Below are 25903 nucleotides of genomic sequence, written 5' to 3' on the forward strand. Positions count from 1 at the left end.
CTGGGGCCACCTATTTAGTCCTGATGGAGTTTTAGGGTCCTATATCTTCTTGTTCCCCCTATTGTCAGGGTAGGGTGACAGCCTTACCAGCCTCATCAAACCCCACCAAATATATCACCCAGGCTTAATACCCACACTCTCCACAGCTTCAGGGGATTTAAGGAAGAATCCTCTACGCCCTTTAGGCTGCCCCCCCCCCCCCCGCATGGGCACGCTCCCTACAATGCCTTTCAGGGTCCACCTCATGTGCAGATCTACTTACCATGACACTTGCACTTCTCCAGCTATTTTCTCCTCTACCTGCTCTAACCACCTGTCTCTCCTCATCTACTGGGTAAGTGTCACTACGGAGCTCCCTGCTTGGTTTACTTTTACTATGAAAGCCACACAGGTGTGCCAGGATACTGTTCTCCCCGGAGCTGTGACACTTATAGGTATAGCCTGGCTTCTGACAGCCAGGATACCTTTCCCTTCTGAGCTGTAGGAATAGCCTGGCTTCTGATGGCCAGTGCACTTTCCTCTCCAGAGCTGTGACGCTTACAAATGAAGAGCTTGGGAATGAGAGGGTCCTCTGTGGAAGTGAGTATAAGAAAGCTGTGAACTATGGTTGGGCAGTGTAAAGAATGTTCTTCCCACGTGGTGGCCTTCTAGAAAGAATTACGTAAGCTAATTACATAATGAAAGCAAGTGCATGAAGGGAGTGTCCTGGCATGTCACATCACCTCGGTGGGAAAGGCAAAGGCCTGGGGGGAGTATTCTTCTTGGCTCTTCCACGTGACCAAAAATGCTAAGACATAACACTAGGTGTCTTTCTTCACTGTACTTGTGTGTGCGTAAGCTAACTGTAAACATCACCTCATGTTTTGTTTGCTTTGCTAATAAAAACGAGAAGTGTTTTGTTTATGTAGGAATGGAGTTGTGTGAGGGGAATTCTCAGTGCTTGTTGAGAACTGCACCCCCCTCCCCCCTAAAAAAGACAAGAGTCTTGTGATCTTCAGGAACGTGGAATTGTCCTTGGAATGTCCTTCCGTGCCCCTCCCAGGTGTAGCAGACAGGAGTGTCATTTGTGTCCATGGCTGTATGAAAAAACGTGTTTTGCCATGTGCAGCTTGTCCTTGTGATTGTATAGAGCTTGAGCTCATGAGAACTTAGGTGAATTTTCATGACCCTTAGAGTATAAATTGCCTGATTTCTGAATAAATGTGGCTATTGCATGAGACTTTAGTCTGCCTCTTTTTTAGGCTCTGTTCTCCTGGGTCCTACCACCTCTAGATGGTAAACAGTCTTCACTGTACTTGAGCTCAAAGCTTGGAGTCCCCTGGTACTCCACGCAGGTCTTTGGAATATCCTTCAACCCTCAGAGACTTAGCCTTCCTGGCCAGGGGGCTGGTCAACAGTCCTCATTGATGGGAATCTGTAAGAAAGGATGTCATTACTCTGGACATCCAACCACTAGATGCTACATCAGACAGAAGGTTTGGCTAGTGCCAGATTTAATGTCAAAAGTAAGAGAGCTGTTTTTGACCGTGGTGTTAGAAAGCAATCAAGTTTAAGCAAGAGCCTGACGTAGGTTTAGTTTGAATATGTACATTTTAGAGGGCTGAGGATATATTGCCTGCGTTGTCCAGCCCTTTAACAATGTCCCAAGCTCCTCCTTGTGCTGTTAGTGTGTCAAAGGCTGTCTAGTTTTGTATGATGGCTTCCTTCATCATTTTAACTTTTGAGTTTACGAATGAGAGCCTAAAGACTGTAAGAATATACCGACAGTTACATACTGATAGTATAGCAAACCATAAAGGAACAGTTTTAAGAAAGGGAACAAATTAAAAGGAAAATAGTATAAGATTATAATCACCAAGTATAAATTATACTAACAGTGCCTTTAAAAACAAGAAAGCAAAGAAAGGTACCACCACTAATAGGTATTTAATGGAGCTTACCTTTGCATTTAAGAAGGTGTCTTTTTTGTTGTTTGAGGAGAACATTTGAATTATTTAATGGTTCACAAGTATAAATAGCCTTATCTGTAAGGGGCTCCCGAGGCAACAATGCTTCCGAAGGACCCTGGATGAGCCTGAAAGAGGTGTCAGCTGTGGAAACAGACAGCGACAAAGCTCCGTGTAGTTGGGTCACAGCCTGGGTTCGCTTGTCTCTTACGGACCTCAACTCAGGGAAAACTGGCCCCTTGGCTTGATGCAGCAAAGAATTTTAGGACTCGTCAGTATGAAGCAGAGTTGAGTTTCTGTTGTTGCTTGTTTGCTTTTTGTTTTTAAAATCCAATATACACTGAGCTCTCATTGTGTAGTCCTGGTGGCCCTGAAACTCACTATACAGACCAGGCTGGGATTTAACTCACAAAGATCTATCCGATTCTGTCTCTCAAGTGTGCACCACCACACCCCACTTATTAAAAAAAAATATTTTATATAAACTTTAAGCCTGAGAGTTAAGAGAAAGGGAAGCATTCAGAAAATAAGACATACCATAGATCATAACGGTAGGCTTCTGAAAGAAGGGATAAAATTTTAAAATAGGATTTTGGTCATTGAAAAAAATTATTCAGGCAGCTATGGTGCATGCCTTTAATTGGAAGGCAGAGGCAGGCATATATCTGGAGTTCGAGGCCAGCCTGGTCTACAGAGTGAGTTGTACGACAGCCAGGGCTACACTGAGAAACCCTGTATCAAAAAGAAAGAGAAAAAAATCATTCAAGTACACATTAGCAGCAATGACCTCCTCTACATGTCTTGTTCTAAAGAGCAATCCATCCTGGTTGAAGTTGGTCCGCTCAAGCTACTGTCCATTCAGTGGACAGATGTAGTAGTAGACAGATGTGTCAGAACAGGTCACATAAATGACTGCCTTCTCAACCCTTGGAGGCATCACCATCCCGGACCTCAAACTCTACTATAGAGCTATAGTAATAAAAACAGCTTGGTACTGGTATAAAAACCGACATACGGACCAATGGAATCGAATTGAAGACCCTGACATTAATCCATGCACATATGAACACCTGGTTTTTGACAAAGGAGCCAAAACTATACAATGGAACAAAGAAAGTATCTTCAACAAATAAGGCATAACTGGATGTCAATATGTAAAAGATTACAAATAGATCCATATCTGTCACCATGCACAAAACTCAAGTCCAAGTGGATCAAAGACCTAAACATAAATCCAGTTACACTAAACTTAATAGAAAAGAAGATAGGAAGCACTCTTGAACGCATTGGCACTGGAGACCATTTCCTAAATAAAACACCGACAGCACAAACCCTGAGCACAACCATTAATAAATGGGACCTCTCAAAACTGAGAAGCTTTTGCAGGGCAAAAGACACAGTCAATAAGACAAAAAGACACCCAACAGATTGGGAAAAGATCTTCACCAACCCCACATCTGACAGAGGATTGATCTCCACAATATATAAAGAACTCAAGAAACTAGACATCAAAGCACTGAACAGTCCAATTAAAAAATGGGCTAAAGAGCTAAACAGAGAATTCACAAAACAAGAACTACAAATGGCTGAAAGACATTTAAAGAAATGCTCAACATCCTTAATCATCAGAGAAATGCAAATCAAAACGACTCTGAGATACCACCTTACACCTGTTAGAATGGCTAAGATCAAAAACACCAATGACAACCAATGTTGGAGAGGATGTGGAGCAAAGGGAACACTCCTCCACTGTTGGTGGGAATGTAAACTTGTACAACCACTGTGGAAATCAGTATGGCGGTTTCTCAGAAAATTAGGAATCGAACTACCTCAAGACCCAGCCATCCCACTCTTGGGCATATACCCAAGGAATGCTGATACATACCATAAAGATACATGCTCAGCTATGTTCATAGCAGCACTATTTGTAATAGCCAGAACCTGGAAACAACCTAGATGCCCATCAACGGAAGAATGGATGAAAAAAATGTGGTACATATACACAATGGAGTACTACTCAGCAGAGAAAAACAATGAAAGCATGAAATTTGCAGGCAAATGGATGGAACTAGAAAAAATCATCCTGAGTGAGGTAACCCAAACCCAGAAAGACAGTTATGGTATGTACTCACTCATTGGTGGATTCTAGATATAAAATGAACAATCAGACCACAACCCATAGAACCATAGAGGCTATATATATAGCATGGAGGTCCCTAGGATGACTGTGGCATATAATCAATTTCAGTTTTACTTAATTATTGAAAAAAAATAGCCAAATGAATGGAAACACATGAACTATGAACCAAAGGCTGAGGGGCTCCCAGCTGGATCAGGCCCTCTGAATAGGTGAGACAGTTGATTGGCTTGATCAGTTTGGGAGGCATCTAGGCAGTGGGACCAAGTCCTGTGCTCATTCCATGAGTTGGCTGTTTGAAACCAGGAACTTATGCAGGGACACTTGGCTTAGTCTGGGAGGAAGGGACTGGACCTCCCTGGACTGAGTCTACCAAGTTGATCACAGTCCTCGGGGGAGGACTTGTCCTGGAGGAGGTGGGAATGGAGGGTGGACTGGGGGTAAGGGGAGGGCGTGGGAGGGGGGAGAATAGGGGAACCCATGGCTGATATGTAGAACTGAATGGTATTGTAAAATAAAAAATATATATCACAAAAAAAAAAGTAAAAAAAAAAAAAATGACTGCCTTCTGCTCTCATCTTTGGAGCCAAAGCAGTTTCCTTTCCAGGTGTAAACTGTTTCCTTGGGCTTTACTTGAGTCCCAATGCTCAGGTCCTACCTCCAACATTAACACCTTACTGTACTTCTGATCATAACTTTGGTCCATGTGAGGACTCTGACTGTAGTATTCTCCAAAAGTGTAACTTAAATACAGAACTACATTCATCCTATGTCTACGTATAACTGAACACACGCACACTTCTGTACAAATATCTTGGATCATTTGGCCTTATAAGCAGCATTTATCACAATCCTTTCCCATTTGTTCCTTAAGGAATGAGACAGGGGATGGGCTGTGAACCAACCTGAATTTACTTTAGTTTACTTTGAAAATTCATTTTGAGAGGGTAAGTATTCCATGTTCAGTGTGAGAGAAGTAACTGAAGAGATGGTAAATCATGGTAGTACTGTGAAGTTTCTTAATTCCTAGGTCGTATACTGCTCCTGTAGAAAAAGGGATTATCATGACAAATAATGAGTTGAGATGAAATAGAATGTGGCTGGGCATGGTGTCACACATCTGCCTGTAAGCTCAGCAGTTAGGAGGTAGAGGCAAACACATCAGGAGTTCTGGTACATAGTGAGTTTGAGCCCTGGTCCAAAAGAAGAGAATGGGTTTCTAGTAATAGTTTACCTGCTCTCATTCAGACTCTAGGCTTGGTCCAAGAAGAAAAAGGATATTTAGAATTTTAAACATTTTACTCTACATTTATTTATTGGTTTATTTGATACACGTATTCATTTAATTTTAAGACAGGGTCTTTTGCCCGATCTGGCCTTAAATTTGCTCTGTAGCCAAGGATTGCTTTACATTTCTGATCCTCCTGTCTCCACTTCACTAGTACCAGAATTACAGGTGTGCACAGGTTTATGTGATATCAAGGATTGAACCGAGGGCCTTATAGACACTGGGAAAATATTCTACCAGCTGAGATATATCTTCAGCCCTCTAAAATTTACTATTAGAAAACTCTCTGATCTTTCTTAAGACTCTAACATTAAGGTAGAAACTTTTGAGTTTTTAGAACCAAGAAAGCATTAACAGGTAGGAGCTGTGTCTTGAAAAACACTCAGAGGAGTTCAGTGCACCATAGAAGGCAGTTTATTGTATGGTTTCCAGTTTCCAGTTTTTAGGCTTAGAAAAGTGGGGTGGATAAGATGGCACATGCCTGTCACCCCAGCAGTACAGACACCAAAGAGCATTGCTGCGTGTTCAGGGAACGTTGGGCTACTAGTCCAGCCAGAACTACACAGCAAGACCTACCTGCCTTCTCTTTCTGAGACAGAGTCTCTCTCACGATATATAGCGCAGGCTGACCTCAAACTCACAATACTTGTGCCTCTGCTTCCCAAGTGCTAAGATTATGGGCAGGCACCTCAACACTCAGGAATTTATTCTGCTCTTTACCTTGACCATCCAAAACTTGATATTTATGTGTTTTGGTGAGAAAAAAATCCAAAGCACTCATGAGTGGCATTATCAATTTGGTGATTTCATCAGTTTCTTCATATGTCTAATAACTTCCCGTGCTAGCTGATGCCGTGGATAACATGCCACATGTATGAGCTCTGACATCATCCTATGAGCAGTGTTGAGTTTTGTCCTAGCAGCAGTCACATTATTGGAGACTCATTCTCTGTGTTTGGAGTTTAATAGTTATTTATTTGGTGTCTATGTGTCTGTGTGATTAGATACTATTTTCTGCTATCAAATTTGTGTTTAACCCTTTACTCTAATAAAATGACATGCTAACTTACTTAGAAAATGTCAAACCAATCTTGTATACTGCTGTAAGTCAGGTTTGGTTTTTGGTCTGTATTTTGTGCCTATATTCAAAAGGATCATATTTGTCCTGTAGCGTTCTTATGGTCCCTGTCTGGTATTAGTGTTAGGATGCTAATAGCCTTATAGATGACTTCAAGTGTTCCTTCCTTTTCCATTTCCAGAAATAATCATGGAAGATTGGTCATATTTCTTTTTATTTTATGTATATTAGTGGTTTGCCTGCGTGTCTATCTGTCTGAGTGTGTTGGATCCCCTGGAATTGGAGTTTTAGACAGTTGTAAGCTTCCATGAGGGTTGGTGGGAATTGAACCTGGGTCCTTTGGAAGAGCAGTCAATGCTCCTAACCACACTAAGCAACCTTTCCAGTCCCCTATTTCTTATTAAATGTTTGGAAGAATCCTCAAGTGAAGTCCTCTATACACATTTCCTTTGTGTATAGATAATTAGTAAAATTGTTTCTTCGGTGCAGGGGCCTAAAAGCAGGGCCGTGTGCCTGCCGAACATATACTTTTACCTCTGAGGTACAAGCTGAGCCCTAGGTTTTGAAAATGTTAGTTCATGTTGTAAGATGTGGTCGGGAAAATAATGACCTCCTACAGAGGTTCATGTCCTACTTTCTAGAGACCACAAATGTTCCTCTATCTAGCAAGAGATTTGGCAGATGTTAATTAAATCAAGGACTTTGAATGAAAGAATATCCTGAACTATTCAGGAGATCCTGGCAAACGAAAGATGGAGCATAGTCAGAGTGGTGTGGCCTGCCTTGGCTTGCTCTGTAGCTGGAGGTGTTTATGAGCCAAGGAATGCAGACACCCCGTTCCCCAGAAGCTGGAGGCAAGGAAACATGGGTCCTGCAGCCTACCAGGGCAATGCAGTTCTGCCCACCCTAGTGGAATGCCAAACCTTTCAGGAGACTGGACTTCCAACCTTACGACTGAAATCTGCTATGTTCATATTGTTTAAATCACTAAATTTGAGGTAGTTTGTTATAGTTGTAACAGAAATGCACATGGGCAATTCTTTCTCTTAAGTTAGTTTGTGCCTTCCATGACACTTGCTCACTCCATTTTATTCTTCTTACTGGAACAGTGTTGGCTGTGGTAATCCCAACAACTTGTTACTGTAAGGTTAGTGATGTCTTTGATTTCATATTCTGTCTGTCCATCCATCCACCAGTTTTATTGATACAGTAAGCCAACTTTTTATTTAATTGATTTTTCTAACTCATTTTCTGATTTCTGTTTCATTGATTTCCATCTTGAACGCTGTTCCCTTGGTTTCTGCTTGTTTTGGGTAATGCTTTTATTTATGCTTCTTGAGGTAGAACATTTAGCTTTTATTTTTTTCCTGATACAAGTGATTAAGTCTATAAATTAGTTCTAAAGCAGTGAGTTGGCTATGGTATGCACTTTTTGATATACTGATTTTTTTTTTGAAGATTTATTTATTGTATACAGTGTTCTTCCTGCAGGTATGTCTGTACACCAGACGAGGGCACCATGTGGTTGCTGGGAATTGAACTCAGAACCTCTGAAAGAGAAGCCAGTGCTCTTAACCTCTCCAGCCTTGATATGTTGATTTTTTTAAAGATTTATTTATTATTATTATTTATTATGCATACAGAAGAGGATGCCAGATCTCATTACAGATGGTTGTGAGCCACTATGTGAGTGCTGGGAATTGAACTCAGGATCTCTGGAAGAGCAGTCGGTGCTCTTAGCCTCTGAGCCATCTCTCCAGCCCAATATGTTGAATTTTTAGTATCACGTAGATAAAACTTCCAATTTCTTTTATTTGTTCTTTTACTTTATTTATTTATTTTTGGTTTTTCAACAGGGTTTCTCTGTGTAGCTTTGGAGCCTGTCCTGGAACTCACTCTGTATCCCAGGCTGGCCTCGAACTCACAGAGATCCACTTGCCTCTGCCTCCCGAGTGATGGGATCAAAGACATGTGCCACTACCGCCCAGCCATTCTTTTACTTTTTAAAGAGGTTTTATTTATTTTATTTTAAAATTATGTGTATATTTTACACATAATTTCACGATGGCCAGAGGTTAGATTTCCCTGGAGCTGGAATTACAGGTGGTTGAGAGTACACTAACATGGGTCCTAGGAACAGAACTTGGGTACTCTGTGAGAGCAGCAAGCATTCTAAATTGCTAACATTCTGTATGGGGGGTAGGGGAAGAAAGGAGAGAAGAGGGAGGGATAAAGGGAGGGGAGAGAAAGAGAGTGGGAGAGAGGGAACTGGAGAGGGGGATATAGGGGGAGGGACAGGAGAGGAGAGGGAGAGAAAAACAAGGTCATAAAAAATACTTCTCATTTTCAGTTCTACTGTTTTTCAGTTAACTCAGGTTACATACCCTGTCCAAGGTTCACAGGTCTAAGTGGGAATGTGGCCAGACATGTAGGTTTGCCTGTCAAAAATAATTTTTTGAGGCAGGTCTCGACTATGTAATCTAGGTTGGCCTGGAATTTATTATGTATGAATGTACCTGGTGTCTGCAAAGACCAGAAGGTGTCACCGGATACTTTGGAACAGGAGTACCAGATGGTTGTGAGCTGCCATGTGGGTGCTGGGAACTGAACCCAGGACCTCCGAAAGAATAGCAAGAGACTTAAGCTGCTAAGCCATGCCTTTAAGTCCTGGCCTCAAATTCTGTATCATCCTGCCTTAGCCTCCCGAGTGCCGAGACAACAGGTGTGCACGGTCGTGTTTGACTACACCCCTGCATTTCTGATTAGCGTGCTAGAATAAAATAGAGCAAATTTATGTTCAAAGAATAGAACATATTTGATCCTAAATTATGAGAAACATTTTTGTTCGTATTTTTAATTGCTTTTAGTAAGACCTCATGTAGCTCAGCTGACATTAGACTTTTGATCCTCCTGCCTCAACCCCCAGTGCTTTCAGTTTTTACAGCATATTAAATGAGTGAGCTGAATGTAATGTACCCCATCCTTCTGCCCCATTCACTTGAGATTTGGAAGATAATTTTGTTTTGAAGCATTCTCACTATGTAGCCCACGCTGGGCTTGAACTCATAGTCCTGCATCAGTCTCCTAACTGCTGGGATTCCAGGTGTGTACTCACATCTGGCTTTGACAGCTTTAATATTCTTGCTAGTGGAATGGCTAACACTTTCATTGCCTTCATAGTTTTACAGCTTTTAGTATGAAAAAGTGGGAATTCTCAGAGTCAACTATAGAAATTTAAATACAAAGTTAGACTCTACAATATCATTTTCATAATGCTAAATATAAAGGATATGGAAAGATTTAGCCATAAATACAAAGAAATATAATACATAACATGAACAAAGTTTACATCTTTATAATCCTTCCTCTTCCAAACACAATAAATATTTAACAAAATGTAACCAAAAACAATGTGGAGATGAAAAGCTGGGAGAAAAACAGAAAAAAACAAAACATTGTCTCTATCCTTTTATGGGGGGCAAAGACAGACAGACCCATGAAAAGAGATGGGTAATAAGTGCTTACTTCTAGGGAGCAGTCAAGTCAGCAAATGACTGTTTAGTTTTAAGACTTTTGGAGCAAATTTACTATCTCACTGTGTTATGTCAAGAAAAGGACTCAGTATGTGACCCAGGTTGCCCTCTCACTGTGTCCCCATGCAGAGCTTTATTTCAAATTGAGATAAAGCGCTCATCTTTAAAGATAGAATTCTCTTTAAAAAGTTTAGTATCAACAACCAATCATTTATTTGGTCTTTATGAAGGTTTTGTTTAAATCTGAGGGGTTGGCGAGATGGTTCTGTGGTTAAGAGCACTGGCTGGGTTTGGTTCCCAGCACCCACACGGTGCCTCGCAGCCACCAGTAACTTCAGTCCAGGAGACTGAATGCCCTTCTTCCGGCCTCCAGGGGCACTGCATGCGTATGCTGCACAGAAACACACATGCAGGCAAAAAATTAAGAGGTTAAATTGTTTTTCCACAAGTCCTTAATAAGCCAGCCAGGCACAAACAGTTTTACATTAAGTTCTGAAAGTATTTGGCTATCTACACTTCCACTTCTGACAGTTGGTAGTATTTTTAATATTATTTATATTAACGAATTCTGATTTTAATACTGATCGAGTTTCCATATGTGAAATGCTTTGGACTATAGTAGTTCAGATTCTGGTATAACTACATACACATAAAGAGATACTTGGATAAGAACCAAGTCTAAACACAAAATTCACTTATGTCTTATATGCACTATGGTCTGAGAGCAGTTTTATACATTATTTATAACAATGTTGTTTGTGAAATTAATTTCATATTCCTACATGAGACATGTTGGTGCTCAAAGTTTGGAACATTTTAGATACTGGATTTTCAGATTTAATATTAACCTTGTGCTAAGGTGTGGGAGTCTGCTGGAGTCCAGCTCTGACCAAGCTTTCCAAGCTCTGACGGGTTCTTGGGTGGAGGAGAGAAGAATAAGGAAATATTAGGTAGAAAGACAGAAACAATAAGAAAGACAGAGACACAGGATAGCTTCAGGAGGGCTCTGGGTCCATACCCAGTCACCCAGAGTTTTATTCAAAAGGGCTTTTTATAATATGCCAAGGGAGAGGCAAAAGACTTCCCTCTATCAAGATCAAAGCACAACATACAACCAAGTGGAGACCCTTCCAAACACCCGGTAACCACGCCCCTGGACAAATCATCCCCTTATGCAGCCCTGCTGGGTAAAGCAAGCCCAGATTCTCTGACCTTGAGTAAGTTCTCACTAGGAACCCACCCTCTGTGGGCCACCACACTAAGGCAAGCTAGAAACATGGTATTTAAAAATTATTTGAACTACATTATAGTAAATAACTATTTGGATTTAAGTGTTCTTACATACTCAAATAGTAAAAACAATCTCTAGTCCACAGCTGCATTTTATACAGTAAGATTTTATTTGAATAATATTTACAAAATAAATACAATTTTAATCACTAAGTTCTTCTTCATCACTGAAATATGCACTTTTCTTTATCCTTGGTCGTCTAGAATCATCTGAGGTTGAGGGACCCCCTGGACTGGGTCTCCATTTGTTTTGTTCCTCTTCAATTTTGGCTTGCTGTAATAGATTTGAAAGCAGAACAAAACCAGTTATTTATGGCACATCATGTTAATTTCAAAGGATTTACTATGGAAAAACCAGAACACGAATAATTTCCACCTTCCTAGGTCATACTGACAAACTGGTCCCCATCATGGCCCTACTCAAAATTATCCTAGGGAAGTTCCCTGCACCCCCACATCCCCTGAGAGATAAGCATTTTACTTCCTATGATAGAAGGATGACCTGGAACTTCTTAGCCTTCTGTCCCTCCTTCCATAATGCTGGGGCTGCCCAGGATTGTGCAGTGCTTGGATAGAACCCAGAGCATTGTGCATGCTAGCAACTAAACTGAATCCCTGAACCTCTAGCCATTTTTGTTTTCCAGTTTGTTTTGACACAGGGGCTTATTATGTAGCTCAGGCTGGCCCTGAACTCATGATCTCCTACCTCAAGCTTCTCAGGTGAGAACACAGTGTGTAATATGATGATTAGCTCCATCCTCAATTTCTAAAGACTTTCTAGATAGGCTAAAGACATTTTAAATCAAACTGCTGTTTTAATTGAAACAATAATTTTACCCAGACTGGTCTCGAATTCCTGATCCTGTCTCTACTTCACATGTGCTGGGATTACAGATGTGGTAACACATCCAGCTAATCCACTGATTCTCAACCTGTGGGTTGTGACCCCCTTGGAGGTCACATATCAGATATCCTGTCCTGCATATCATATATTTACATTATGATTCATAACAGTAGTAAAATTATAGTTACAAAGTAGCAATGAAATAATTTTATGATTGGGGAGGTAATACATGAGGAACTGTATTAAAGGGTTGCAGTGTTAGGAAGGCTGAGAACCACTGAGGTGATCCGATACTTCCACCCAATTTTGTAATGAAGACAGATTAATAATATGCTAAAAGTACATGGGACCTTACAGTCTAGAAAGAATGAATGAGAATGTTTCATTCAGATAAGCTCTGAGAATAATGTGTTACCTCAAATTTATAAGGTGAAAGGGAAACACAGAAATTGCCATCATAAGGTGATCAATACAGTGATATAAGAATATAAACTATAACGTGAAGTACACCACAGTGCCCTGTATTACTTACACATTTCTGTATTATTTTATTCAATTTTTAAAACAGGATTTTACTCTGTAGTCCAGGCCAGGTTCAAACCCATCTTCCTGCTTTACCTTGCTGAGTGCCAATTTCACAGGCATGGACCTACAAATGCCTACTACATTCTCCCTTTTTCTGAGTTCACAGGCATGGACCTACGAATGCCTACTACATTCTCCCTTTTTCTGAGTTCACAGGCATGGACCTACGAATGCCTACTACATTCTCCCTTTTTCTGAGTTCACAGGCATGGACCACCATGCCTACTGCATTGCCCCTTTTTCTGAGACAAGGTTTCCCAGGCAGGCAGGCTCAAAGGCTGTCGCTTCACTCAGTTAAGCAAATCAATGGGACACTAAACTGCACACTGTCAACCATCTCCACTTCCTCTGCCCTGCCCAGCACGTGGTGCGTCACTGAGCTAAGTCCCCAGCCACCAGTCCCTTGGGAACATCAGTACCTGGAATGCTATGGCTTGACTGAGACTGTCCAGAGCTGGATCCTCCCCTTCTTCTTCACTCACTTCTACTTCTTCACTGGGTCAGCAAAGAGAAAGAACTGAGATGCAGTCAGCTGCCACTAAAAAGGCCAACAACACATCATCTTAGTGAGCACACTATACATACACCTCCTCTTCTGGTTCAGGGACTTTCTTCTTCTTCTTCTTCTCCTTCTTCTTTGGAGGCTCACGTTCTCCAAGCATGTTTTTAGGACAGGCATAACTTAGGTGTCCACTTTCCTTTTGTTTCACATTCAAAAAGAAAGAAAGAAAGAGACTATAGCTGCTGTTACGATAGAAACCTGTGCTGGCCCTGTGACTGAAAGGCTAGAATCCCGCAAACGGTATCCTCATTGTGGGAGCACAGGACCGAATGCATGCCTTCCCAATAGAGGAGGCAGAGTGTGTGACACTCTAACTACCAGCATCTGCAGTGATAACTAGGGAGTGGAGCTGCATTCTTTCCTCAAAGTTTTCTGTTTTTTTGAGACAGGGTTTCTCTGTGTAGTTTTGGTGCCTGTCCTGGATCTCCCTCTGTAGACCAGGCTGGCCTCGAACTCACAGAGATCCGCCTGCCTTTGCTTCCCGAATGCTGGGATTAAAGGTGTGCACCCGGCTCCTCAAAGCATTTTAAATCTCAATTTTCACCATACAAAAGAATTCTAAATTTAAATGGATCATCAACTCGAATAAAAGTTTTAGATGAGCTTGATAAATGGGGATAAAATTATTTCTGTTAACCTGAAAGATATTGTCGAATATTCAGCTTTAAAAACAAATGGAGGTGGGCTGAAGAGATAGCTCAGAGGTTAGGTACACTGACTGCTCTTCTAGAGGTCCGGAGTTCCATTCCCAGCACCCACATGGCAGCTCACAACCATCTGTAATGAGATCTGGTGCCCTCTTCTGGCCTGCAGGTGTACATGCAGGCAGAATACTGTATACATAATAAAGAAATAAATCTTAAAAAACAGACTTTGTTTTCTGGGGGGAATTAACTATAAAACTGTACAGAGTGGGTGTGCGCTGTAGTTGAGTTGCCGCAGCGCCTGCCCTAGCATGCACAAAGCACTGGGTTTGACTCCCCTGCAACATGCAAAGCAAGGGTGGTGGCTCACGGCTGGAATCCCCATACGCTGCAAGTGGAAGAGGCTAAGAGCTTTAACGCCATCTTCTGCATATAACAAGTTTAAGACTCGCCTGTGTTCGAGGCACTGTCTTTAAAATAAAAAGTACTGACCCTGGTGTGTGGCACACAACTTTGATCCTAGCACTTGGGAGACACCGGCAGGCAGATCTGAGTTTGAGGCCAGCCTGGTCTCCCAGTGAATTCTAGGTCAGCTAAGTTTACATAATGAGACGAAGTAAATAAACAAAAGACCCCAAACAATAAATAACGAGAATGTACAAAGCATGACAATAACAATCCGTTGCTGGGCGGTGGTGGCGCACACCTTTAATCCCAGCACTCGGGAGGCAGAGCCAGGCGGATCTCTGTGAGTTTGAGGCCAGCCTGGTCTACAAAGTGAGTTCCAGGAAAGGCGCAAAACTACACAGAGAAACCCTGTCTCGAAAAACCAAAACAACAACAACAACAACAACAACAACAACAACAACAACAAAAAAAAAAACCCAAAAAACTGTCTAAACCTATAAATCAAAAGGAATATTTGATTCGCACCTTATTTAGCATTTCTCAGATGATCTGTATTAGGTATAAACATGGAGAGTAAGGAAATTCTTAAACAAACAGACCTAATTAATGGAGAGAGAGTCTGGCCTAGGCTAACCAAGAATTCACCATGTAGCTCAGGATAACCCTGAGCCTGAGGTCTTCTGCCTGAGCCTCCTGACTGCTGGGACTGACTATAGGCTTGTGCTGCTATGCTCAGCCGGCACTGTTCTTTTTACAAACACAACTTCAGACTTTAGACTACTTTCAAAAGAATCTTTTAACAGGACTTAACAATATGAACTGACTGAATTAGCATGTGCTCATGCCATATTTACTTCCGTTCTTGTTATCTACCTACCGGTCTACAATATTATCTTTTCTTGGCCAACAGTGGTAGGGAGTGGCAGCTGGAGAGAGGAGGTGAGATTGTTTGAATGAGAATGGCCAACACAGGCTCATGTATTTGAATACTTGACCCCAACCGGTGGAACTGTTTGGAAAGGATTAGAAGGTGTGGCCTTATTGGAGCTGTGCCATATAGGCGGGCTTTGAGGCTTCCAAAGACTGGCAGAGAGAATATATAGAGGGAGAAATCTGGGAGGAGAAAAGAAGCAGCTAGAGAAGGAAGAGGACATCAGGGGCCAGCCACCAAGCCAGCCATGGAGTAAGAGTGAAAGTAAGATATACAGAAGTAGGAGAAAGGTAAAAGCCCAGAGGCATAAGGTAGATGGAGTAATTTAAGTTAAGAAACGCTGGCTAGAAACAAGCCAAGCTAAGGCTGAGCATCCATAAAAAAAGAATTAAGTCTCTGTGTATTTATTTGGGAGCTAGGTGGTAGGACCCCAAAGGAATCAGAGTTAAAACAACCAACTACACACCTTTGTGGATTAGGTTTTCTTCCACCTTTATGTGGGTTCCAAGGATTGAACTCAGGTCATTAGGCTTGCATGGCAAACACCTTTACCCACTGAGTCATCTTCCTGGCCCCTGAATACACATTTCAATGATGTTTACTCAGATGAGTTTACAGTCTTCAAGTAAAGTCGCTTTCATAACCTGGTTTTAGCCAGACAGATTTTGGTGAGGAGCTGGGGACGGAAGAGTGCCTGTCTAGCAGGCACAAAGCCTTGGCTGTGATCTTCAGTAACTCATAAACTAGAAGCGGTGAAACACACCTGTAATCCCAGCACTCAGGAGCTGGAGGCAAGAGGATCTTAAATTCAAGGTGATCATCTGCTACATGGTGAGTCTGAGTCAGCCTGTGCTACATAAGACCTATCTCAAACAAACTGAAAACAATCTCAACAAAAGCGAAATTATGGTGAGATGAGGAGATGACATGGCAGGTGAGAGTGCTTTGGTGCACAGAATGAAGACCACAGTTCACATGCCCAAACCTCACATTAAAAAAAGAGTGAGGAGGCACGGCTCTATGTGTGCCTGTAACCTCAGCGTTCTGTGTGTAGACATGAGACTGCTGCAGTTTGCAAGTCACCAGCTTAGCCCAAGTTCAGAGACTCTTGCTAAAAGGGAATGAGTGTAGAGCAGGCGGGACATTGGAGCCCTATGTCACCCCCCCGACACACACACACACTTTGGGCACCACTAAAAGACTAATATGAGGAACACTTTCTACTACAGAAGTTACCGAGTTTTACGTTTACTCACCCCACATTCATAACACTTAGATTTATCGAAGTAGTTTCGCCTTCGGATGAACTCAGCTGCTCTTCCATTGTCAATAGCGATGCTTGCCTTTATCACTCTACCGAATAACTAAATCAGAGAAAAATGTAAACACAAAGGATGTAGTTCACCATGCCCTAGTTACCAGACACCATCTCAATTCTTGTTGTAATAAATATGTGATAGACTCTATGTCGTACTTTTTTCTTAAGATTCTTTCAATGTTCTGATAACCCAATACAATGCTGACATCTGTTCCCCAAAGGTAGCCACTTGTGAATTACAGCTATTAAACAGACGTGATGATCTCCTGCAGCCCCACACATAGCTTTTGGTTTAGATGAACAGACTTTCGGGTTACAATCTTGGTGAAATGAATGGCTTACCTGTTTGTTATTTATCGCTCTGGTGCAGTTTAAGGCAGAGTCTTTATCCAAAAACAAAATAAATGCAACACCTTTACTCCTCCGTGTGTCTTTGTCTTTCATTATAGTAACCCTTAAAGCACAAAGGACCAGTTAAAAATAGGACACAAACTTGTAATACTCAGGAAACTCACGACTATTTTTATAACATTAAATAATGAAACATCTGAAAAGAGAAAAAAATCATGCTTAGTGGTAGATTCTTGTGATCCCAGTACTCAGTAGATGAAGGAGCAGGAGTCCAGGGTCATTCTCATCTAGAGAGCTTGAGGCTAGCCTAGGCTAGGAGATCTTTGTAAAGAATGATTTAAACCATCCCGCTCTTCAAAGTCAGGAGGGATCAAGGAGAATGGAAATGAGAGAATGACACAGACTACAGAAGAGCACAGCTAGAGCTGGGAGCTAGAGCTTGAAGGGGTCACGTGAAGAGAGGCTGCTGCAACTGTTACATCATTGCCAACTGCCTATCAAAATGCCTATCTTCTTCCTACTAACTCTTCCCTTGAAAAACCCAAAACACAAGCTGAGGTATTCTCCTGTATACAAAGAGCAAAATGATTTACTGTTTTTCTCAAGTTTTAGATCCAAGGGTCTCTATTTCAGAGTCTCACATTAGTGGTCCTTAGCCCTTCCTCAGTGCCCCCAGGTTACAGGGATTGCTAACCACATGCCAGTTAGTGTAATTTAGAAGAACACTGCTTGAATCTGCTGTGGTGGCATGTGCTTAGAATGCCAACATTCAGGAGGCTAAGGCAGGAAGACTGTACCAAGCTGAAGGCTAGCTTGAGGTATGCAGCGAGACCCTGTCTTATTTATTTACTTGCAATTTTTATTTTATGTGCATGGGTATTTGGCCTGCATGTATGTCTGTGTCCCATGTGTGTGTAGTGCCTGAGTGCCAGGTACCCCGGAACCTGGAATTGCAGCCAATTGTTAGCTGCCAAGTGGGTGCTGGGAATCAAACCTGGGTAATCTGGAAGAGACTCAGTGTTCCTAATGGCTGAGCTACTTCTCTAGCCTGAGACTGTAGCAAGCCTTTTGTTGGCTACCAGATCACAAATACTGACAAGGAAACTTCTTAATTATGAAAGCTTGGCCTTCAGCTTAGGCTTGTCTCAACTAGCTCTTCTAACTTAAAAACAATGTGCATCCATACATGTATACATTCACACAGTCAAGAGAGTGCAAGCTACAGAGCAAGTGGAAACGCTAAGGACAGGTACATGTGGATAAAGGAATCTTCTCAGCAGGTAACAGTGCTTTGTTGTACAAACATGTGTTTGAATTTCCAGCACTCACATAAAAGCTGAGCATGGCTGCACTTGCCCTTACCCTCAGTCTTGGCGGGCAGAAAGTGGTGTATCTTGGGAGGTCACAGGCAAGCCTAGCGAAAACCGTTAACTTCAGGTTTAGTGAAAGGCCCTGTCTTGAGGGAGTAAGGCGGAGAGTGGTAGATGTGGGACACCCGAGGTCCTCCTGTCTTCTCTATGTGCATATGCCAGGGGTGTGCACACACAAGGCAGGGGGAGGTGGATTTGTTATTTTCACTCGATACTTTGTTCTTATTACTAAGGTTAAACCTAGCTGCAGGCACTCTTAGCTGACTCTAAAACCCCTAACTCTGGATAGTGAGACAATAAATTATCTGTCTCCCAACAGCTTCTATGCAGACTGCATCTCTGCTGATGAGGTGATGGTGACAGTTGCCTAGGTTACTTTTCAGATGCCTGAAGGACACACTTCCAGAAAATATTAACTCTCGACTTGGTCTTGCAGTTGACAGGCCATTAAACAGGATGGAAAGGCTGGACCAAATCTGTCTTCCAAGTGTCTCTGTCTCTTCTCTACCCTTTCCTAGGCTACTCTTTACTGTGCCTGAAAACCCCAGATTATAAAATGGGAGAGAGAGGTGGCACCAGAGTTCCCCTTCCCTTTTGTTCAGCAATGCAGTCTGTGTCTATAACCAGTCTACTCCCTAGAGTTCAGACAAGGCTCTTACTTCTCCATGCTTTGGTTAATGAATGGAGTCTTCTTCTGTTAGTGTCTCAAGTCATTGGCTTTATCAAGAGCCAGCCAAAGCCAGAGAGAGAGAGAGAGAGAGAGAGAGAGAGAGAGAGAGAGCGAGAGGAGAGAGAGAGCGAGAGGAGAGAGAGAGCGAGAGGAGAGAGAGAGCGAGAGCGAGAGCGAGAGCGAGAGCGAGAGCGAGAGCGAGAGAGGAGAGAGAGAGAGAGAGAGAGAGAGAGAGAGAGAGAGAGAGAGAGAGAGAGAGAGAGAGAGAGAGCGCGAGCGCTCAGTCAGGAAAATCCTTGCTATGGAAGCACAAGGACCCAAGTTTAGTGAGGATCCCCAGTACCCACGGAAAAGCAGGGCTTCTGGGTGCACCTCCATGGCCTCACTGTGTGTGTGTTGGGGGAGGAGACAGGTGGACAGGTGGGTCCCTGCAGCTTACTGGTCAGGCAGCAGAACCAGTGAGCTCCAGTCCCAGTAATAAAACTTTCTTTAAAAGCTGGAGCAATCAAGGAAATCGTCAACATCAACCCTTGGCCTCCAGAGACAGGCACACACACTGGGTAACAACAATTTAAAATACACCATCTCAAACAACTGGGGGTTGTCAGCACTGACCTGTTACTAGTTATAAGCTGGGATTCAGCAATCCAAAACAAATAATTATTTTGGGGGGCTGGAGAGATGGCTCAGCGGTTAAGAGCATGGATGCTCTTCCAGAGGACCTGGGTTCAATTCCCAGCACCCGTATGGCAGCTCACAACTGTCTGTAACTCCAGTTCCAGGGGATCTGACACCTTCACACCAATGCACATAAAATAAAGTATAATGAATTATTTAAAAAAGAAAATTATTTCTTAATTTGTTAGGGTAAACACAATTTTTTATGTAAACTGGGCACAGTGGCTCTGGTAGGCTATCATGGGATTTAAGTGAGGGTTTCAACACTAGTCGAACCATCTTTTGAGACAAGAGTCTCCTTGTGTGAGTCGGGCTCTGAAGGCTGGATTTCCACGCCTCAGCCTTCTGAACAACTGGCGTTACAGCAGCCCACCGCAGGTGGCTCCATCCCTGGTGCTTTTTCTGGAATTCCCTAGTCTGGGCTCCCACCCCTCTGTCACTGCTCTTCTCCTCTGAAACAGTGAGGGAGGCACTGGGGTCATGCAGCAGGGCCAGAGCCTCTCCGGTGGGAGTCGACTGACATGTTTCCTATCTGCTTCCACCTCCCAATCCTTGCTTTTAAAAACTGGCCTTATTTACAAGGGTTAAGATTCTGTATCTGTCTAATACATTCCGTGGAAATTCCTTCTCCTTTCTAAGTATATTCTCCTTCATTTATCTATTTAATATAGGTAATGCCTCAACTCATCTAATGTGAAGTCTTTTTATGCTACAATGTCACCTGTGTATCGTGCACTGAACAAAACCACACACATACAAAATTTTCTACAAGAGCACACCTACATGGTTATTCATTTGGACAATCAGCCACTATTATATTCAGGCTTGGGCAATGAACACTAGAGAAAAAAGAGAGAAGCCACGCACCCCTAGGAAAGGGAAAGTTTAGTGACGGAGGCACTGTAAACCAGTTACAATAGGGAGCATACTTATAGATCTCTAGTAACAGAAAAATAGTATCACAGCAAGGACTTAAAAACAAACCAACCAAATCCGTAATGACCTCGTGTTCTTGGCATGCAGAAAGAGGTAGAGTAGCACTGTTTTCAGATGTAGGGTAGGTATGAGGTATCATTCTAGCATACACTGCGAAGCAGACACTGTCCTGAAAACAAGAGGCCACCCCAACACATCCTCCTTCCGCATCCAGTCCTTATTTACACCAAGCATAACTGACTTAACTCCCAAATGGTCTTTCAAGGATGAACAGACAGCCTTTCTATTGTGACCATCTTGTTCCAAGTTTCTTCTGTGGTGTAGTTATAGATTTTAGCCTAGCTAACTCAATTTGTTCTCATTCCCCTACTGGCTGAGAATAACATCAAACTGGTCTACAACAGAGGGAATTAAATCAACTTGGAGCTAATGAGGATTGTAGCCCAGTAAAACAGATTCAAGTAGTCCTGCTGAAGTGCTCCAAGGAGTTCTAAAATGCTGCTGTAGTTACTGCTTTAAAACTACATATGGGGCTGGGAGGTGGTGGCACACACCTTTAATCCCAGCACTCAGGAGGCAGAGGCATGTGGATCTCTGTGAGTTCGAGGCCAGCCCGGGCTAGAGTGAGTTCCAGGAAAGACTCCAAAGCTACACAGAGAAACCCTGTCTCAAAAAATCTAAATAAATAAATAAATAAAAATAAAAAAATAAAACTACACATGGGCTTGAAATCACATCACTTCTTAGTCAGGAATTATGACTGGGTTCAGTGTTGGTGTCTAAGTAGTCTGGGGGACAGCCCATTATACACAGATCAACAGAGGTTATGAATGTTTCAAGTGTCAATTCATGGGGTGGGGGACAGGTCTACAGCCAGTCCAAAGGGTTGGCTGTAGAGATATCTACACCATTTCAACAGTGGCCTGATACCACCTTGAGCACAGAGACAATGTTATTCCAATGTAACTTCTCCCTAGGCATTTCCAGCTAATCTCCACACTGCACAAGAATGAGCTCTGACAACCTTCAGGAGCTAGATATGTAGCTCAGAGGTTAGGAATGGTCTTAGTAAGTCTGAGGCCCTGAGATCAGTTCTCAGCACTATCGAAGCAATACTATTAAACTATTACATCTTTATAATAATAGTCATTTATGTATGATATGAAAACTATCAGGTACTTATGTACATGGGAAAATAATTGAACTTTACGTAAAAATGTTAACAGTAGTATTTTTATTTAACTAAGTATCTTGTAATGTAAATACTTACTTCACAACTTTGCCATACTTGGAAAATATCTGAAACAAAAGATCACAGAATAATTTATAATTTAAATTATTTACCAAAATTAGATATTCTGATTGTATACACTAACCAGATTCTTTGTTATATTTTTATGAAAAAATTCAGCCTTTAGTCTATACAACAGGCTTTATTATATAGAACAACAACAAGAAATATTCCTACACCTAGGGGACTGAGAAGGAGGATCATGACTTAGGGGCCACCTTGGGCAACACAGCAAAAACCTGAATCAACAAACCACACATTTTCTAAGTGACTAGAATAATGTAGTTCCTGGAGTTAAAGGTAATCTGCTTGAGTTTCTAAACTCCCTCTAGGGAGTGGACAGAGAGAAAGAACATCAGCATGTCCTTAGAGTTGTCTATGGCACATACACTAGGGAGTGGCTGAATTCCTGACCTATCTCTGGGACCATCAACCCTGCCAGAGCTCCAGCTAACCTGTGCTACGGATGTCACAACAACAAAGACTTAAACAATCAACTGCTTCAAGACAGATGACTCTGAACTGCATACATTACCAAAAGCTTCCTATAATAAAAAAAGCATCTCCAGCCAGGAGTGTTGATAAATGGCTATAATCCTAGCAGATTGAGAAGACCATGAGTTTGAGACAAGCCCTGGCTACAAAGCAAGACCCTGCTGGCAAAGATCAAAAACAAAAATCTTTTTATTTCTAGAGGTGTAGTCCTTGACCCATCCTTAGTATAATGGTGGGACTTTATAGCTGGCCTTTTCTCCCCTTGTACTTCTACATACATCCTAACAAACTTATCCATTTCTATAGTTTCAGCAAATATCTAGATATATATAGTTCTGACCTATTACTTAATGCTTCAAAATAATATTCCTAAGAAAGGGCTTTTAGAAGATCTTATCACATGCAGTTTCATAATGAAATGCTGAGTTCTGGGTCATAGTGTTAGCAATATTAGATTCCAAGGCCCAGAAGTTTCCTATGGAATTAAAACTTTCTAATGGGTTCTCATTTCCAAGTGAGGCTACAGTGATTGCCTCGATCAGGCCTGTAAACAAAGGGGAGCGTGAGTTTACTTATATTACCCTTCCTCTTTGGAAATGCTTGTGCTCTAGACATCTGGACAACTGCCTTTTATTGCTTCACATTTTTTTTTTTAAGATTTATTTATTTATTTATTTATTTATTTATTTATTTATTTATTTATTTATTTATTTATTTCGTATACAGTATTCTGCCTACACACCAGAAGAGGGCACTAGATCAAATTACAGATGGTTGTGAGCCACCATGTGGTTGCTGGGAATTGAACTCAGGACCTCGGGATGAACAGCAGCCAGTGCTCTTAACCTCTGAGCCATCTCTCCAGCCCTCACATTTTTTTTTTTAAAAAAGATTTATTTATTATATATACAGTGTTCTGCCTCCATGTCACCTTCAGGCCAGAATGGGGGAATCACATCCCATTATGGATGGTTGTGAGCCAGCCTGTGAGTGCGGGAATTGAACTCAGGACCTCTGGAAGAGCAGCCAGTGCTCTTAACCTCTGAGCCATCTCTCCAGCCCCTGCTTCACATTTTTATTCAAAAGTCACCTTTTGTTTGTTTGTTTGTTTGTTTGTGACAGGGTCTCATGCATCCAAAGCTTGCCTCAAAGTTCCCATGTATCTGAGGATGACCTTGAATTTCCAATATTCAGCCTTTACCTTCCAAATACTAGAATCATAGGCATATACACCATCAATGCCTAGTTTATGTGGTGTATACAGCTTTGTGCATGCAGAGCAAGCATTATAGCAACCACCAGCCCCCAGTTACCTTTTAGCTAAGGTTATTTCTTACCACACAGTCTATAAAATTTCACCTCCAAGCCTAATTTAGTATCCCTCTTTACCTTTTCTCTTTTGTGAGACAGGGTCTAAATTGCCCAGTCTGGCCTCCTGCCTCAGCTTCCAATGTGCTGGGATTACAGGAATGTGCAATTAGGCTAGGCAAGTGGTTGAGCTTGTTTTTTGTTTGAGATAGTATACTGCTATAGTTTCAGCTAGCTTTTAACTCATAATCCTCCTGCCTCAGCTTTCAGAGTGTTAGGATCATAGCCACACATCATCATCTAGCTGTTTCTAAATCACATATTATTTTCTTTGGTTTTTCGAGACAGGGTTTCTCTGTGCATAGCCCTGGCTGTCCTGGAACTTGCTCTGTAGAACATGCTGGCCATGAACTCAGAGATTGGCCTGCCTCTGTCTCCAGAGTGCTGGGTGTAAAGGCGCGGGCCACTACTGCTTTTTTTTTTTTTTTTTTTTTTTTTTGGTTTTTCAAGACAGGGTTTCTCTGTGTAGCTTTGCGCCTTTCCTAGAACTCACTTGGTAGCCCAGGCTGGCCTCGAACTCACAGAGATCCGCCTGGCTCTGCCTCCCGAGTGCTGGGATTAAAGGTGTGCGCCACCACCGCCCGGCAATTACTGCTTTTATATAAAGAAAATAACATGTGTCAGGTGGTGGTGGTGGTGGTGGTGATGGTGATGGTGCAGCATGCCTTTAATCCCAGCACTCGGGAGGCAGAGGCAGGCTGATCTCTGAGACTTTAAGGCCAGCCTGGTCTACAGAATGAGTTCCAGGACAGCCAGGGCTATACACAGAGAAACCTTGTCTCGGGGGGGAAAAAAAAAAGAAAAAAAGAAAAGAAAAGAAAAAACAGAACAAAAAGCAGTGTAAATACTCTATGGAAATTAAAAATTTCTAATTTTCACCAAAATTTATAGGAGATATAAACTAAGAATTTTCCTAGGGAGCAGTAATTTGCTTAAGCTACAGTTTCCCTCTTAAAGAGAAATTCATTAGTTAGATGTACTGATAGTAAAACTTACCCGATATAAATCATTGTTTGTCAGGGAGAAGGGCAAGTTGGATACATAAACCGTGCTCTTACTTGGAGCCAAGCCGCCACTCATTTCTAAAATGGAAGACAAACCGTCAGGAATAAGAATTCCAAATAAAACCAAACACTGGCAATCACTAAGGCAGAACTCCACACCCTCCATTCACTTAAAGAGATTAGAGTAGGTTCTGTGGGGGTGGGGTGTGAATTACCATAATCCTTTCCAAGCAGCGGATGTAAGCCTTTTAGTGCTGCACTGCGGTGGAGAGGACGGTTTAAAGAGCTGGAGAAGCCACACGGCTATTTTTTACGTCTTTTTAGGGTAAAAGCAAAAAGATGCTTTCCAAGTATTCGCCATAGCTTCCCCGCCCACCTCTGAAAGGGATACCTGCCAATTCCTCCTTTTTGTTCTTGTTTTTTTAACTCCCTAACCTCCTGCATCTATGTCTGAAATAGACGTATTACAGGTGCTGGCCACCACGCCAGTCACATTTTTGTTAACTTTGGGTACTTGTTTTTATTTTCTTATTTTTCTCCCGAGTGATTTTCCGCGGGAAGTTTAGCTTCATATTCTGATAACTTTCTTTGGCATTTTTAATTTGGTGCCTAACCATTTTATGAAATGACATTATTATATGAATTACGTGCTTTGAACGGACCTTAACCTGTATATTTATAAGCATGCTCAGTAGTCAATTTCAGTGCTCACAACTCTGCAAACGGCCAGGGAAAATTATATTAGAAACCTAAATGAATTCAACATTCTGATTTAAAATGCGCAGATGTCGGCACGCTTACCGAGTGCCTGGAATAACAAAGTTATCTGCTTTAGGAATGACAATGGACGCATTAACCGGAAGAGAGCTTCACGCCCAGCGTTTGAGGGCATTATCTAGAAAGCCTCAGGTAGCCAACACCTGCTGGTCACTTTTCAAGTTTCTCAGGTGGGAGAACCGCGATGCAGGCTGGACGTCCTCGGGGCCGGGGCCGGGGCCGCCGGGGTCGCGGGGCCGTGGCGTGGGCGCTTACCTTCAGCGTAACAGCCGGGAGCGGAGCTGGCAGCGAGTCCGCGGCGGCCTCAAGCCTAGTGACTCTCTGCCGCGCAAGCATCCGCGGCTACAGCGCGGAGCAGCGCCTGGCCGGGAACACCGAAACCGGGGCGACCGCGGACCC

The 25903-nt window shown here is 42.3% G+C and overlaps 2 protein-coding genes across 2 annotated transcripts in view; one reads left to right on the plus strand and one right to left on the minus strand.

Annotated features, from left to right (window-relative positions):
- Pphln1 (periphilin 1) overlaps nucleotides 1-25903 on the plus strand; it is a 131834-nt gene that overhangs the window by 3188 nt on the left and 102743 nt on the right. The gene's annotated exons all lie outside the window — the stretch shown is intronic.
- Zcrb1 (zinc finger CCHC-type and RNA binding motif containing 1) lies at nucleotides 11360-25903 on the minus strand. Its single transcript, XM_006974309.4, has 8 exons — nucleotides 25760-25903; nucleotides 24720-24805; nucleotides 21840-21868; nucleotides 16907-17018; nucleotides 16503-16610; nucleotides 13287-13399; nucleotides 13121-13196; nucleotides 11360-11546 (listed from the first exon to the last, which is right to left on the minus strand). The coding sequence occupies exons 2-8, from the start codon at nucleotides 24801-24803 to the stop codon at nucleotides 11415-11417; spliced, it is 654 nt and encodes a 217-aa protein (XP_006974371.1). The 5' UTR covers nucleotides 24804-24805; nucleotides 25760-25903; the 3' UTR covers nucleotides 11360-11414.

The sequence above is a fragment of the Peromyscus maniculatus genome, chromosome 20, assembly GCF_049852395.1.
Source record: "Peromyscus maniculatus bairdii isolate BWxNUB_F1_BW_parent chromosome 20, HU_Pman_BW_mat_3.1, whole genome shotgun sequence".
NCBI lineage: Eukaryota > Metazoa > Chordata > Mammalia > Rodentia > Cricetidae > Peromyscus > Peromyscus maniculatus.